The sequence below is a fragment of the Scatophagus argus genome, chromosome 2 (genome assembly GCF_020382885.2).
Source record: "Scatophagus argus isolate fScaArg1 chromosome 2, fScaArg1.pri, whole genome shotgun sequence".
In the NCBI taxonomy this organism is placed as follows: domain Eukaryota; kingdom Metazoa; phylum Chordata; class Actinopteri; family Scatophagidae; genus Scatophagus; species Scatophagus argus.
Window position 1 is genome coordinate 18,825,059 of NC_058494.1, and position 16,626 is coordinate 18,841,684.

General features: G+C 41.5%; 1 protein-coding gene across 3 annotated transcripts in view; it reads right to left on the bottom strand.

Annotated features, from left to right (window-relative positions):
• LOC124073444 (hedgehog interacting protein) overlaps positions 1-7,665 on the bottom strand; it is a 33,474-nt gene extending 25,809 nt beyond the window's left edge. The window contains exons 1-2 of one of the 3 annotated variants that reach the window (XM_046415671.1): positions 6,862-7,665; positions 2,593-2,785 (exon numbers count right to left, since the gene is read on the bottom strand). In XM_046415671.1, the coding sequence (XP_046271627.1) occupies positions 2,593-2,785; positions 6,862-7,131 (463 nt within the window). In that variant the 5' untranslated portion in view covers positions 7,132-7,665. Of the gene's footprint in view, positions 1-2,592; positions 2,786-4,499; positions 6,115-6,172; positions 6,315-6,861 lie in introns of those variants that run through there. The other 2 variants (XM_046415680.1, XM_046415688.1) reach the window with 2 other exon arrangements.
• Between the last annotated feature and the right edge of the window lie 8,961 nt (positions 7,666-16,626).

Sequence of the window (16,626 nt, forward strand, 5' to 3'; positions counted from 1 at the left end):
GAAGATCAAACACACAGAAACACACACACACACAGCTCTGGCTATACCACCCACCCACTTGTGTCTGCAGTTATCTTAACCATGCTGGTTGGGGATCTCAGTTGCAGGGTGGGGGGATGAGCAAAGAGGGGAGGAAGATATGAGACAAGAGGAGTGAGGGGAAGGTGGGAGTCATCCAAGCAGAAGTGCCAGTCAAGGCAGTAAAATGTCTTTATAGAGAAATGGGGGCTAAGTACATGGAATTATCAAGGGCCAGTAGGAAATTTCATGGAAGAAAGACAACAGTTCTGGATGCTGTAAAGGTTACAGTTTCATTTTAATACCTTTGGTCAGTGATTTTAAATTAGCAAGTTAAGAACATATAATATTGTCTGTTCCTGTTTGTGGTTATATTCCCATTTACTGCCTCACATGACACGATTAAGAACTACAATTTAAATGAAATTTATGAAATACTTAAACATGCCAACACATTTGTTACTCTCCCTGCAATAGGATTCAATCTCATTAATCTTTTGTGTTCAGTATGGGTTTTATTTTTTGTAATATATTTTAAATCCTCAACTTTGATATTGCCAACTTTTATTATACTGTGGCACTCACAGAAACAAGACCGGAAAAGAGTATGAACCAAGAAAAAGAGAAAAGAAAAAAGACAAGAGAGAAAGAGAGAGGCAGAAGTAGGGGATAAAGACAGAGAGAGAGAACTCTGTCCATATTCCCGGCTCCCCAGTGCTAAAGTTATACTTCCATCTGGTTATCTTCCAAGGCAACCTGGGTGGCCCACCCAAAGTACTTGACATCTTGATGCACTTCAGCAGTTTTACATACACACAACCTTTGTAGAAAAATAAATGTGTCATTCGTCACCACATATGCTGATCTGTGGAGGACAAGGGCGGGGGGGGGGGGGGGGGGGGGGGGGTCCGACTGGGGAGGAGCACGAATGTGAATACAGGGAGGGGGGATTCTTCTCTGGATTCCTCTCTTGGGCTTTTATGGTTTGACTCGCTGAGCCCATATGTCTGCCTGTCAGCTCATGAGCAGGTAATGTACCTCCAAACAAGTCACCTTCTTTTTTCCTCCTCTCTCTATGATCTGTGGAGCCCCACTCACTAACCTCAATTGTAGTTCAAGTGCTGAACAAGATACGCCAGCAGGCCATTAGATCCAGACGAGGATGGACTAAGATGGAATGTATGTGTTTGATATTTGACTTGAGCTGCAGCATACCATGTGGGTGGGTTGCAGACAAGTGTGTTTGAAACTGTTCTCTGTTTTCAAATCTCAGAAGATCTAATCAGTTTGTGGCGACAGAGATTGGAAGAAGACTTGGCTGGAGGAGAAAAGACAGTCAAAAAGTGTTTGATCATGTTTGGTATGCACTCTGATGGCACAGGTACCTGTGATCTTGCATCCCTTCAAAGGAAGTTCTTCTGAAGACCACATGCTTTCTGGGAGCAGAAGGGCTCCTATCATTTAGCAGTACTGTATTCACAAGGAAAACTGTTGCATCAGTGAGTTCCTTTCTCTGTCCTGTGGATTCTGCAATCTTGTAGTGGAGGTCATGGTCAGAGATAAGAAGGTCCAGTAAAGCAACACTATCTTTAGAGTCATGTGAGCTGACTACTCAAATGAAAGCAGGTGGCAGAGAATGAGACAGAGGTTTTCAAGTGACAGTTTGTGTCTCAGGAAAGCAAAGTCGGGGTCAGTCACGTCTAGAGCACAGCTGGGGTGCTTATGCATCCTGAATACAGAATAACCCCAGGAATTGAGTCTGGGAAGCAGTATCCAGGAACAGGACATCAAATAGTTCATTTTGATCCCGTTCAGTTTTCTGGTACACTGGTCAGACTGGACTGGCTTTTGTTAGTGCATGTGAGATATTTGTATTCACACGCATCTTTGAAAATCAAACATTTTCCATTCACATGTTGGGGAATATTTTAAATCTGTGTATTGTTACTGCATTCGGATTAAAAATTTATTTTATGATTCAAACAAAAATAACAGGGGTGAGTGAACAAAACTTTTTGCACCTGGTGCGAAAAACACGGCTTGACAGAATACTACTGAAAGCACAGATATTGCTCTGCTATTTGCAAAGCCAAATGTGCCTGATCAGTCTGAATAATCAGTAAACTGGTTTTGTGTTTGTATAGTATAGATACAGTGTGTGGAAAGCAATCATACTGATGCATTAAAGCTCAACAGTAAAGCAAGGAGCAAGCAAACGGGTGAGACAAGCTCAGCAACAAACGGAGGTGAGGTCAGATGAGGTAAGAGCTGGATAAATAAATATTCACAGACCAGACTACTGACGCACCACTTCTTGCATAAGTCCAAAAATCTGCCAGTTCTATGTGTGCAGGCTGAGTCTCAATGAGAAAAGAGACCCGCTGTGGATTTTAATTCATCACAATCAGATATGTCAGATTCATTTCAAATGTACGAGAGAGTGAAATGAGTAGAACATGTGCCTCCTTTCACTTAAGCTGTTCATTTGTATAAGTTTGCTTGTGTACCACCAAGTAACCACACAGGGGCTATAATTCAAGTCACACTGATGGTCATTATTATCTGCATAATTACCTGGTATGTGCCCCCTGCAGGTGTAGTAGAATTCGCGGCAGAAGTCCTGGCAGAGCCGTGGAAGGTCTGGCTCCCTGTGTGGCATCTTATCCATGTCCGAGGAGTGGAACAACACCTGGGCATTGGGGGAGCAGCGAGCACACTTGATCTCCTCCAGGAGACGTCCACATTCGGTGTTGTTGGTGGAGAAAATCTGGAGACCACACGCAACAAGGGCCAGTGATTAAAATGGCGGGCTGTAAACTTTCACTTCTCACTTCACTTCATATAGGCAAGCCTCGTCCAGTTTAAGATTAGCTGGATGTTTGGCGATCCAACATCATAAACATTACACTGTGAAATATGGAAACTTTAGATTGTGGAGTGTATTTCCAAATCTCAGTTATCAGAAATTCCTACCAACTTGGGATTTTCAAGGATTATATTTAAAATGATGTATTTCAAGATGATCTCAGTGAGACTTTTTTATGGCAAATAATAGCTGCTAAAGCCTTTTACCTGAATTTAGTTTTCAAACTTTGTTAGTCATGCATATATCAGCTAATGTAATGTTTCAGTGGAAAAACTAGAAAATGGTTTTGATTAAATATTTAAATCATTCCTTCAATAAAACACAGACATGCCTAAACACTTTCCAGCCCTCACCAGACATTCCCATTTAACAGCCCTAAATTAGCCAATCTCACCCGAGTTACCATACGGAAAGTCAGTGAACTTTACTTAACATAAATACTCTGAAGTTACAACTTAACCTACAAGTTACAACTGTATGCTCATAACATCTTTCTCCCAGATGTTACATGCACAATGAGATAGTCTGGCAACAAGGTATGAAGCAACACTAGATGTCATAAGCCCATTACTTCATATGCCGCCATATGCCATATTATATGTTAAATATCAATGTCATCATGGAGTATGTTTATACTCTACATGATTTGCAAGATCTGACATGTGGTTGGTTTTGACAGTTAGTGTTATGGTTGGTCTTGTGCTAATAAGCTTGTTCATACATCAACTACCTTTTCCATAGCATCATCTGCAGTGCGAAGAATGAGGAAGGACAAAGTCACTACTGTCACAGAAGCGCGTGAAAGTCTGCAGCATCTCTGCCATGATCTGTATATGTATACCACTTTTAATGGTGGTATAGCCACTCTCCTCATTTTCCCACTGGAACTTTTCTTTTAAAGAATTTATAATCGCATGTACACAAATTACAAAACTACAACAAAAATTACAACAACGTCCTGCAAATGGAAATTTTAAAGCTGAAGCACACTGTTTTCACATTTCTATCCTATCCTAAGGACATTTTATTTAACATCCAACTCTATAGCCTTTGATACCAATTTGTTAAACATTGAGGTTGGAACACCCTGACTGTTTGGAGAAATAAACAAAGGAATCATCTCATTCACTGCCTACTTACCCAAGTTCATAAACATTTAAACTCAAATTACAATTTTCATGTCTGACAGATTTCGGGGCATGAAATGAATGAAGCCAAATAAGAGCCTCAAAGCCTGTCTTGGGGTCATTACACAAACGTACACAAAGAGTTAATCCAAAAGAAATTAGCAGGATTATTTACATAACAAATTAGCTGTAATAAAACACAATGTAATCTGTTTTAGGTCAAGAGCTGGGCTGCTTGGGCAACCAGGCAGGCAGGCAGGCAGGCAGGCTGGTAGTGCTTTGCTCTGTGTGAGGTCCATGTGTAAACACCAATTTAGAGATAGACAGGCACATCATTCCCGCTCTGGTATCAACAAATTAGCAGTCTGTCGAAGTCAATTAGACCAGCGGACCCAAGGCCAACACATGGATGCCTTACACTTTGCTCTGACTGTAGAACAAACTACAATTGGGTAAAAGATTCTCTGTCAAGTTATTCAGAGCTTTACCGAAGAGTTGGCACAGCTCCCGACAAAACCTTGATTGTCTACCTGAAAAATATACTAACATACAGCAAATGTAAAGGCAGGATAACAGACAAATTGAAGAGGAAAAATAAATTCAAGCCTGTTTGAGGTTCCACAGATACCAAAATCTCACTATTGTTCTTTTGTTCAATTGTCTAATTGATATCTTCCCCAAAAAGGGAGATCCAGGAAGGCTATGACCCTGTATGAGTGGTGTGTTCCTCTGTCTCTGTGCCCTGTTCACTCATGCCATGTAGTGTTGTGGGCATGCCTGCCCTCCTGCTCTAAATTGCCCATTGATTCTGTGTGCCATGGGCTGGCACAAGGTCCACAGAGAGTAGCATTTGTGTGCTCTCAGCCATGCCCTGTGTCCATATGTTGCTGGGATGGGCTCCAATGTTGCCATCATCCAAACCAGAACAAGTGGTCCTTTGTTTGTTGTCTTTTGCTGAATCTCAGTGAGTACGTTCCTCAAAAGCAGGGAGAAAATGGGAATGAGGCTCAGCTGTTGCACTTTTACTGAGGACATGCTATAGCAGGTTGAGAACAGAGCCATAATCAAACAAACATGGAGCTATAAGAGTATAAGATAATAAAAATGTCATAAATGTATCCCCAGGGTGTTTCAGATGTTTACATTAAATTTTTAAGACTGGCATCCCACCAAGCTGCAACGCATTGCTTCATAAGGAAGAACAGCTGTTACAGGATTACTTTTTCTTACGATAGCATCTGTATAATCGCTTTTGCCAATGAACTTGCTGGAAAAAAATATTGTTATACAGCGCATCATTTGGAAAAAAAAAATCACTTGTCTTGCAGTTGCAAAAAATAAGCGACGCTCTGCAAACCTCATATGGCCGGAGAGACCGAGAAAGACGGATAGCGCACTGATGTAGGCAACACTAAGTTTACACAAAACACTTGTCCTCAGGGAATAGGTTTAAGTTGGTTGGCAGGAGGATATCGTGAAGGACACACACCCTCTCAAAGGCATTAACACTTGGACAGAGCCGATGACTGAGGGAGAGTGATGTTCTCCAGCTTCTCCCATTAGTGAAACCAACAAACACAATGGTGTTGTTGTTATTCTTTTGCCATAATCAAAAAGGGCTCCGTGTGTGGGCAGTGTAGCGGGGAGGAGGAGAAGTCGAGTTCGTCCTATTCAGTGTCGTCGCCCCCCAATCTTATTTGCATGACTTGAGAAAATTAAATGATGCAATATGGCTTTTTGTCGCTACACAAAGTAAGATACCACCCAGCCGCTGAATGATTCGAGGAGTGGTTTACATGAGAATAGCCCGGTGAGGATCCGACGGAATCTGCTACAACTTTGGCACATTCAGTTGCTTTTCTTTTTTACCGACTTCCCTCAAACTGAGTAGAGGTTTAAAACCCTATATTACCGACACGCATTTTACAACTTCGGTCGACCCCATAACGGTCATTTGTGTTACGACACCGGTTGCATTTTGTGGAACTTTTCCCTTAGCGTTTACAGCCTACGCTAGACAAACAAATTCCTGTACGTAACCGCGGTGAACGAATGACTGTTAAACAGCGAGACGACGACAAAACCGTCTGCTATCACCTTTAAGCTGCCTTATAAAAGGTCGACGGTTGATTAAAAAAAAAAGTTACAACCGAGCTCCTACCTTTTTTTCTGGTACGGTTCAACAGTTTAGCTAGTAGCCTTTTCCTCTGACAGTTGTAGTTGACTGTGGCGAGAAGTAACGTAAATCGGCGAGTGATTACCATGGTAACGATGAAGCGCGTTAGACTGCAGTTGCACCAGATTGTGTAAAGCGAGGCACCCGATGAACAAAATGAAAATAAATCCTCGACACCTGGAAATGCATTTAATTTCAGACCAGGTTAGCCAAAAAAAGAAACAGGCAAGCCCTTACAGAAGAGTCAGACAGACCCTATACCAGCAAATTAAGTTGCCATGAGAAGATAGTACGAGAGACTAAAAACATAAATCATAATAAAATACCAGCAGGCTTCAGATATACGGTAAATGCCACAAATGGGGATGTTACAGGTGAGCCTATTGGGAGCAGTTAAAAAACATAAAGATATGGCAAGATCACGTAGTAGAGAGTATCATAGACAAATTATATGTCCCTGTGGGAATGTTAAAATAAGACCCTTTTTTAATCTGGACTGTTCAGAGGCTGCCTAGGATGATTTCCCCTGACCATCCCCAAATTCAGCTGTCGGCAATAAGAGGCAGAATGACAATACACAGGGGCTGTAAATGCAACTCCCGGGGCGTTTTAGCCGTAAAACCCAGTCCCTTAATCTGAGGAAAATGCAACGTGGTGGACAGACATTAACCTACCCTGGCATCCCTGCGGTGCAGGATCTGATAGGCGGCTCTCCTGGTGGGACAGCAGGACACACGGGGATACAACCTGTGGCAAACTTCTCCGCTGCTGCTGCCGTCAAGCAACACTTTTCGCTCCCTTTTCTTCAGCCGCTTGGGCAAGCTTCCGTCGTAACATCTTCTCCGCCTGGGGCTAATTTCTCCCCTCTCACCGAATTTTGCGTCTCCACATTCCCACACGTTGACCGCGATGGCCAGGACAAGCACAAATTGCAAATGCTTCATAGTTTCAAAAAATCATAAAAATTAACAAAAAAAAATATGAAAAATACAACAAAAATACAAGATATGCCGACTGGTTGGAAAAGAGTTGCGTTAAACTGCAATGTAATACAGAGTTTTATTTGAGCTGTGTATTTCTCCGAGCAGCAGAAGCCAGTTACTACAATAAGAAAAATTACAAATATGCTGTTTGTCAGAGCAGGTGTCCTACATTTGATTCACTGCTGTAGAGAAAGGTGTTTCAAAATAAATTAGTGTTGCTTCTGCTTATATAGCACAACTGAGAAATTTTTAAAAAATAACAAAATAAAAGCAAAACAATGACACAATTTATCCTGATGAACATAAAAAGTCAAAACCAAAAAGAGGAAGAAAAAAAAAAACTCCGTGAACTGCAAAAGAAAAAAAGAACCGTGACGTTCCTTTAGATGTAATTCCTTTAAAGCACAGCACGGCGGTTTGTGCATGCACGGGGCCAAAAAAAAACATATAAGACATAAAAGTTGTCTCTCACTAAAGTCCTCAGACCGCTCACATGTTTTCCCGTGCTCTTTCCTCCTTCTTTTTAACCAGCGCGCGAGAAGAGGAGCGAGCACGGTGACGTATGACTCCGCGTGTGCGCGCATGTGGCCACAGTCGCGGCCACGTCGAGGTAAACAGTCACCTGGTAGAGCGGAGGACTGAGGAGTGGAGGCAACGGGAGACTCACTGCTGGGCTCAATCGACCGAAAAAGGAAAGGAAATTATTCCTCATGTTTACCACATGCTTTAATGTACGATGCAATCAGAAAGAACCACTTATTCGTCTTTTCATACTGAGTGGTGGAATTTAACTAAGTACAGTCACCCTGAAACAGCAGAACGTTAAGATACTCGGTCCTCCTGAGTATTACATGATACTTCAACTCCACTGCATTTCAGAGTACAACATTACATTTTTCACTACATTTTAGACAACTATGGTTACTCTACAGAATCTGATTTTACATACAATGTATGTAAAGTATTTCACGTAAGAAGTTCATGCATCAGTCATAGTAATGGGATGATATTATTTATCATTTAATAATGGAACTCTTACAGGTAGCACTTTTTACAGTACTTTTCTTAAATAATATTTTTGTACATTTACTTGAGATTCCGAATTTAAGATTCCGAATGCATTATTTGTAGTTATAATTAAATATTTTTTTTTACTACATTCTGGTACTGGTACTTTTACATAAGTAAAGAACATGAACGCATCTTCCACTCATATCCCCATGCTGGAGTTACACGGCACACGAGCCAAGGCTTAGAAATATTTGAAAAATTACACTTACATTTTTTTTCTCTTCTCAAATAACTGAGCTTATGAGAAAGGTGAGGTGATTTCTGCAAGACACTGACACTATAAAAGTGGAGAACATTATGTTACATCACAAACTGTGTCATGTGTGTTTGACTTTGTTTCTAAATATGGTGTAAAAAGTTTATTCTGGTAGCCGCAGAATGAAGAATGACGCGTTAGGCAGTGGAAAATTGGCTCCAATGTGAATCAGTCGCTATGACCTGATGCCCAGCAATTTACTGCCCTACAGGGGTACATACCGTAAGGCATCTTAATTTGGCTCTTGATAATACTGAACCAAATGTGGGACAAATCCTCTTTCATTCCCCTCTTCAGAAATGTCTCTCGATAGCAATCCGAAAGGGAATGTCCAACCATGGCAATTACTGGATACACAGAGAATCTGAAATCAGTTACATTAGCGGCACCTGTTCTTACTTGGGGGTCTCCGGCACTCACCAGAGCCCCAGCTCGGCTTATCAACAGGAATCTGGAGCGGGAGGAATCCAGGAGGGGTTGGTTTGATTGTGGGCAATTATGGAAATGACTGTGTGCTATGAAGCCATGGCAGACCATGCCAGATCTGACCCCCCACCCTCTACATTCTTTACATTACCCAACTGGAGACATTTCAGGACCAAGTATAGCCAAAGTGCTTCTGCATTCTGATTCTGGATGTTAAAATAGGGAAGGAACAAGACCATATGCAGAGAAGGAATCTGCCACCGACACTATACTGTAGCTCCTCGCAGAGAAAAAGAATATAACTGCATTGTCGAACAGCATGAACACATGTGGGATGCAGCTGTGGAGCAGAGAAGAGTGCATCTGCTGGGAGAGATAGACCATTAGAGGGGATCATAGTTCGACAGACCGCAGCTCTGAACTGACATAGTCTCAGTGAAACGCCTGCGCGCACACACACACACACACACACACACACAAGGAAATGAGAACAGCCATGCAAAGTACCTTCTCTTGCAACACTTGCTCTCCACATCCTTCAAAAGCCATTTGGTTTTAATACATTTACTGCATCACATGTCAGGTGTGGAGGTGAAGCTCACCTTGCTTTAATTTGGCTCATTAGGATCACGCTTGTAAAGCAATATTGATATAAATGAAAGGTTAACAATTCCCCGAAAAGATACCACCTGCTTTGTCCTTTTATTTCTGCAGCATCAGTTGGGGAATTCTCCTCTCCTGCACTCAGCGTCTCGCCCTCTGAGAGGATATCCCAGAGGATGATGGTTAGGTTTGTGTGTGACCACATAAGAATCAACAATATGAGTCTGGAGCTCTGCAACTTCTCATTGCCGCCTCAACTGTTCCCCAAATTGAGGAGATGTTGAAAGTTTACACTGTTTCCTATGTCCATTCTGTTCCTGCATTGTTTGCTTCATAACTCAGCATCATATTCGTGAGCATATACAACATAACTGATGACAGAACTCCATTTGCTCCTTCAGTTTTTCCATTCCAACCTGACGAAACCACGACCTCACACCTAACAGTTCATAAGTCCACCTAAAGTTGTCTCAGAGTGTTGTCAGGGGTGGCCAACACTTAGCTGTGAGTCCAGCACAATTCATCTGCGGAGCTGCAAGAAAAGGATTTTCAGCCATTATTTGACTCAGTAATAATCTATAAACACGAACAGAACCTCTTTTTCAAACAGCTGCAAAAATTACAATCAGTCTATTTTAAACTGAAGCTTGCCATTACATTTGGTACAGCCATTCGTGGTCCTCAGAGGATAAGTCCTAATTACTTTTCAGCCAGCACCATCATCCAGTCAAAATTTTCAATTTGTTCAGTTTGTCCAATATTTTTTATGACTAATTATCTTCACATAAATGAAATTGCCACTGCCCATCCAAGGTGGTGAACGTGGTAAATGTCACACCTGCTGTGTTAGCCTTTGACGCCTTACGAAATGCTTTTGAACATGCAAAAAAGAAAATAGGACAGGTATTATCTGACAGCGACTCTAGTTGCAAGTACTTATCAGACAGTTTGACTATAGCGTGTTCCCCTTATCACGTGTGTACATGCAATCATACAGTGGCTACACATGCAATGTAGCACTGCGGGGTTAAGCATCTGAATTCTTCCAACACTTCATTTCTACAGTGCTGAAAATCACATTAGATTATACAATTTCTCTCAACTCCAGACCTAACATGAAATCATTAACGTCAGCCCGCTGCTAACAGCCAATCTGCCATGTGTGTACTTTTCTTTCATGGCCTCCATCCTTCACCTTGCAGCACACAGCAGCATTGTGTTACTCTCACACCTTCTTTAATGGCTCAGCTTTGGCAATCGCAAGCCCTAAGGCATACAGAGCTCGGAAAGTGTTCACAATGTCATTAATAGTCCTGACAACAGCTTAATGAGCCTCGGCCATCTGTTTATGAAAGCTTCAGGGAAAAGCGAGAGAGAAACAAGAAAATCAGATCCAGTAGCGATTTCCAGCTGTGCAAGCGTGCCTGATTTCCACTTGAACATTTCTAAACACATGAGGACATTTTAAGTGTAGTGACTTATGCAGCGTCATCTACTGTGAGTCAGTGACTGAACCTGGGCTGCCTGCCCGGTATCAACAGCCTCTAAATCACTGGCCTCAACCATCGGACCACACTACCTCGCCTTTAGCTTCCTCACCCCTCCTTCCTCTGTACCACCCTGGAGTGTCCTTAGGCCTTGTTTGGCTAAACTATACACATGGCATGAGTAACTGAAGCCACCCAGGGCTCCCTGGCGCGGTGGCACAAGACACACACTGGGTTGCACAAGTCGAGAAGATGAAGTGTCCTGTCACTGTTTACACGATACTCAATGCCTGATGCATACAAATACACGTAAATACAATGACATGGCTCCAGGGAGATAAATACAGCAGCGCTGGCTTGCATTGTTCCTTGCAGGAAACTGATCAGTCATTCACTTCACAAAGATGCCTTTCCAGATGTGTAGGCGCCGCGACTCTTAAGATTCCAACTTAGTGAGCTTAAAAATGGTCATTCTACCTCTCAGGGGTCTCAAATCTCTCACTTCACTTTGATCATGTCTTTCTAATCTTAAAGCAGAAAGAAGGGAAAGATTGAAGTGACCATAGCCCAGTTCTGTTAGTACTTGGCTAATTGCCTCTGTAGTATGCTTTGAAAGGGACTATTTCCATTTCCTCCCCGTTTCAGTTCCTTTGGTCTATAATAGAGAATAGCACAATCCCCGAAGGCAAGTAAGAGGTTAATGTGTAGATTGATGACTCTTTGTGGCCACTTGTTTGTAAATGTTTCCATCGGGGGTTAAAACATGCTAAAGTAGTACCATGTTAGGCACCATACATATGTGTGCTAATTGTTAATTGTGCTGCAAATGAATTTGGTGAGATGGGATGGTGGCAGGCGGGCGAACAGTGGTAAGGGTAGTCTGGTGTGGGCAGCAATGATGGTGGTCCCTGACTGTCAATGCTCTCTCCTTTCTTCCCTTCCTTTTACTCCCTCATTCCCAGTACCCCGCCGTCCTCAGCCCATCTGTTCCTGCTTGGCCTCTCGGGCTCTCCATCAGGTAGGCCCGAGCCACTGAGTGCTTCTCTCATGTCATGGCATCCGAATGAGCCAGGCAGACGAGTGTGTGTGTGTGTGTGTGCGCACCTGCACGACTGTGTTGTTTTTTGTTGCTTTTTTAAAAAAAATGTACTGTCTAAAACATTTGATAAATGATGGCCCACCGATGTCATTAGCTGGCTATCAACTTGCCTTTGGGCAGATCTGCTCAAGTGAAAATATGTAGCGTAAAAAAAGAACAGCGAGTGCATGCTGTACTCTTAATATCCCTAAATACAGACATGTAAGAAGATCAGATGATATGGAACAGCATTTTGTTCTATTACCATTTTTTTCTGTTCGTGAAGAGATTATTTTGACACCGTTTTAAATCTAAGCAGTGTCACGCCTTTTCTAAGCAATATCTGCCTTTATTAAGAACCCTGTAAGTTCATGGCCCAAATTCTCGCTTGCTTGTTGGATATGGAAGGCATCAGTTCTCACTCTAAACTCGCACATTTTATCTGAGGAGACTTGCCTGCAGTGTTGCTTTACTGCCACATATTGTATATTGAACTTTTATCATTCAAACACAAAAGCTAGCAGACACGCTAGCCAGATTAATCAATTCCACCTTTATTTAGATTAAGCAAATGGAAAGTATTTTATCCATTCCTTCCATTATTTGGAGAAGTAGCTCTCAGGGTGGTCCTCAGCATGAGTTTGGAGGGATGATTGGTGCGATAGTGCAGTGCTGTACAAGTTCTCTCAAAAGTGGACATTATATGGTTTTCCCATGCTCTTGTGGTCAATTGTGAAGTGCGGGTTTACACAGTCTCTTTGCACTGGGATCTTTTTACAGCAGAAGGAAAAGAAGCAAATGGAACAGGCACTCCCAAGAAGGCAGTTAGGTGTGGTGTGGAATCAGTTTTGAAATTTTTTTCCTTTCATCCCCCCCATACAAAGGTCACTTTTTGGGAACCCACTGTGTTTTATTGTCCCAGGGAATTGTTTTGAGGTCTCATTTCAGAGTAATATTTCCTTTTCTGGCCCTCATTCTTTTATATCAAAAAGCTGAAGTGAATACTTCCCCTTTGTCTGGGATCTGGTTACTAAGCATGAGTCATTTTTATGATGTGCCAGCTTCTCCTGTCAGGATGTTTTTGTTCTAATCCCTTTCAGTTAGTCCAAGGTACGTCTGCTAGAAAATACTGTCGAGTTATTACAGTATACATTTTCATATTGCCACCCTAAATGTAATTCAAACTGTGGTCTCCTTTGTGTTTTTGGTTCATTCTAGCCATGGAAGGTATTTGGTGGTAGCTTTGATGCAACAGCTTGAAAACTGTAATGTGCCAGATTCGCTACTGCTTTTGTTAACCTCACTTGCTCTAAACTCAGTGTGACATCAACATGTTTTATTATTTATGTCCAGGTGCATTTCCACCTTGCACTGCTGTTATACTTTATGTATCATCTAACACTTTAATAGCTACAAAGTCTCAGACTTGATCATGCACAACTGTATGTTAGTCAGATGTGTTTTGTCTCTTCATGGCCTTAAGGTTCTCATTAGCAGCAGAGTGAGCGTTGTGTCAGAAGGTGGTCTCCATCTTGGCCCCAGTGATGGCAGGTTTGAGTCAGCCGCTACATTTTTCATACATATGAGAAAACAGGTTACTGGGAAAATCCATTTAAATGAGAAAATCACAGAATGAGTTTTATATGCACTGCAGTAACCTGTTCAATGTAAAATCTGTATTTGCACCATGCAGTAATCAGGTTTCTAACTTAACTTCTACCACATTTTTGAGTAAAGGCAGGTGAATATGACGTGAAAATACAACAATTTCCCTTACGGGGAAATTCTGTTTCCATTGATCTATCTATGAAAATGCATATGAAACCCCTTCAACCAAAATAAGCGTATACTAGGCCAAGCAAGCAATTAGCAATTTTATAATTATAGTATATTAGCAAAAAAAACTTACAGTAAAACTTAGAATAGCTAACAATCCTGTTACAAAAGTGCATGTAAATGCACTGTGTGTGATTGAGCAGTTGCCTCCTTGGCCTTGGACCTCTCCCAGCAGGGTTCATATCAGACGGATGGGGTCACTGCCCTGTCTGCCACTGTATACCCCACACCCCACCCCTACTCCATTCCTCAAACCTTCCATCACGCTGATTCTTGAACAAACTGTCTCTCATATGGTCTGAAACCTGTGCGTAAACCCAGCCGCACAAGAGCACAAAACACCAAAACAGTTGCAGGCCTATTACCATTAAACACTCAAAAACATAAACACTGCCTCATTATCTTCATACTCCCCGCATAGTCATTTAAAGCAGACAACAAATTAACAAAAGTCAGTGACCATAAACATAGACTACATGTTTGTACTTTCTTGTGGGAACGATCATTTTGTAAATAATTTAAACAACAAAGGATAAATCAGGACAGTGTAAAACCCGAGTTTATCTTCAGCTAATTGCAGAGATACAAAACATAACTTTTTGGGTGCAGTCCCCACTGTGCTACATTCCAGATGCTGATAGCAGTATTGGACCACCAAGGACTTTAAGTATACTTACATGACTTGAGATGTACAAAAACTCTGATAAAATGTTTCCCTCTGCTGCTTATCCATCCTCTCCCTGTCAAAGAGGCAGTGTTTTGAATGTGAAGCAGAGTGTTTTATTGAACAAACCTACAAGCAGAAGTCTGAATTCTGTTCATGACAGTGGACTAAAAGAGATGAAATTTTAAAAACAAAACTTGCCTCTTATCAACAGACCGGACTATCGACAGTTTTCAGAGGTACTCTTTCTCATTAGCTGAAACTATCCACAGTGAGGCCTTTGAATAGTAAAGAGTAACCTGCTCCTTGTTTCTGGAAAGACATATTGCTGTTGAAATCTTTTTAGTAATTCTAGTAGCAAAGCTTTTGGGATGCTGGTATGGGAGGTCAGTAATTCTGTTGCATTAGTCCAAAATAAAGTATCTCACAACTGTGGGATGGATTGCCAAACAGTTTGGTACAGACATTCATGTTCTTGCATCAGGTCGAACTGTAACAACTTAATGATACCCTTTGGTGATAGTTTTCCTTTATCGCCATCATCATGAGAAACATTATACCTGTGCTGCATCACCATGTTAGCATTGCATTGTGAGGTGAGCATATTTATATGTTCAAAGCAGCACTGTGCCAAAGTGCAACCTCCCTGAGCTGCTAGCGTGGCTCATAGGTTCACTTTAATTATGTTCGCATTAATGAATTTCCATTCACCACCATTGAAAAGGTTGTGCTAAACTTGACAAAAAACAAGCAAATGAACTGAGGAAATTTTTTTAAATTCTGTGAATCATCCTTTCGGGATCTGTTGTGAAATCTATCTGGTACAGGTTCTGTACACAACTGTGAACAACAACACTGTTAGTTGCACGGTGTCCAGCACGAGCTCGAACGTTTGACGTTGATGCTCGTAGATGTACGGTTTGTGCTGCTGTAAAAGGCAAGCTTTTCTATTTAGCCTTTGGCAGAGAAATATAAAGAAGGAAATGAGATGTCTTGCCAACATTAGGCCACAACTGTAATTAGTATTCCTTTGACACAATGTCTTTGATTAGTAAGGTTGTTATGATTTTACAGGCCAAGACATGGAAGCCATATGGCATGCTTTTTATTAAGATGTTAAATGAACTGAGCCTGTATGCTCTTGTGGCGCATTCAGCCCACCAAAAGAGCTCTGTGTATTCTGATATCTGAGGGTGCTGGGGAGATAAACCAGCAAGCAAAGTAAAGGTTGAGGTTGATCATAAATCATTTGCACACCACTGTACAACTTTCAGATGCATTTCAACACTTGTTCTCCCTTGAAAAAGTGGATTTTTTTCCTACCAGTCTTTCACAACCTGCGGCTTGCATGCTGTTTCAAGCAGAAGACTGCCAAGTATCACTGCGTACTCCAAATATTTGTGTGGTCAACTGGACAGTGCTTTTGTGGTTGGATCACATCAGTGATCCTCAAACACTCTTGAACTTACTTCAGGTTTTATACTGTGCTGTTCAAGTGTTGTGCATTTATTTTGTTAGTCAATGAATAACATGAACATTTGGTTCACATCACAACACAACGCTTAAATGGACAGTAAATTTGGGTTTCATTGGCTTAATAAATAGAAATTACAACAGGGCTGCATGGATGTGTTGATCAGTACCACTGATTACTTTTTGAAGGTGCTGAGATTTTAAGCCTTTAGAAGACATTTTTGATTTTGTAGTCAGCAGAGTGTTTGGAGGAGAAGTACTCTGCCCAATGTAAATTTGAGAAACTTCCATCCGTCTGCCTCATTCCCGAGCCTTAGTTTGTTTTGCATCACAAGACCCTTAACTTGTATCTCTGCTCTGTGTGTCACCTTAATTAATTTGTGTCAGTTACTGTATTATTTCACAGGCGACAAATATTCAGATCAATCAGGTCAATAAAGGTCAATGGCAAAGAGCCCTTCTCTGTAAGTTATATGAAGGTCAAGAACTCTCAACCCACTCAGTCAGAATTTATATATCTGTTTATTTTTATTTGGGATTCATTCATGAATCATTGCTCTGC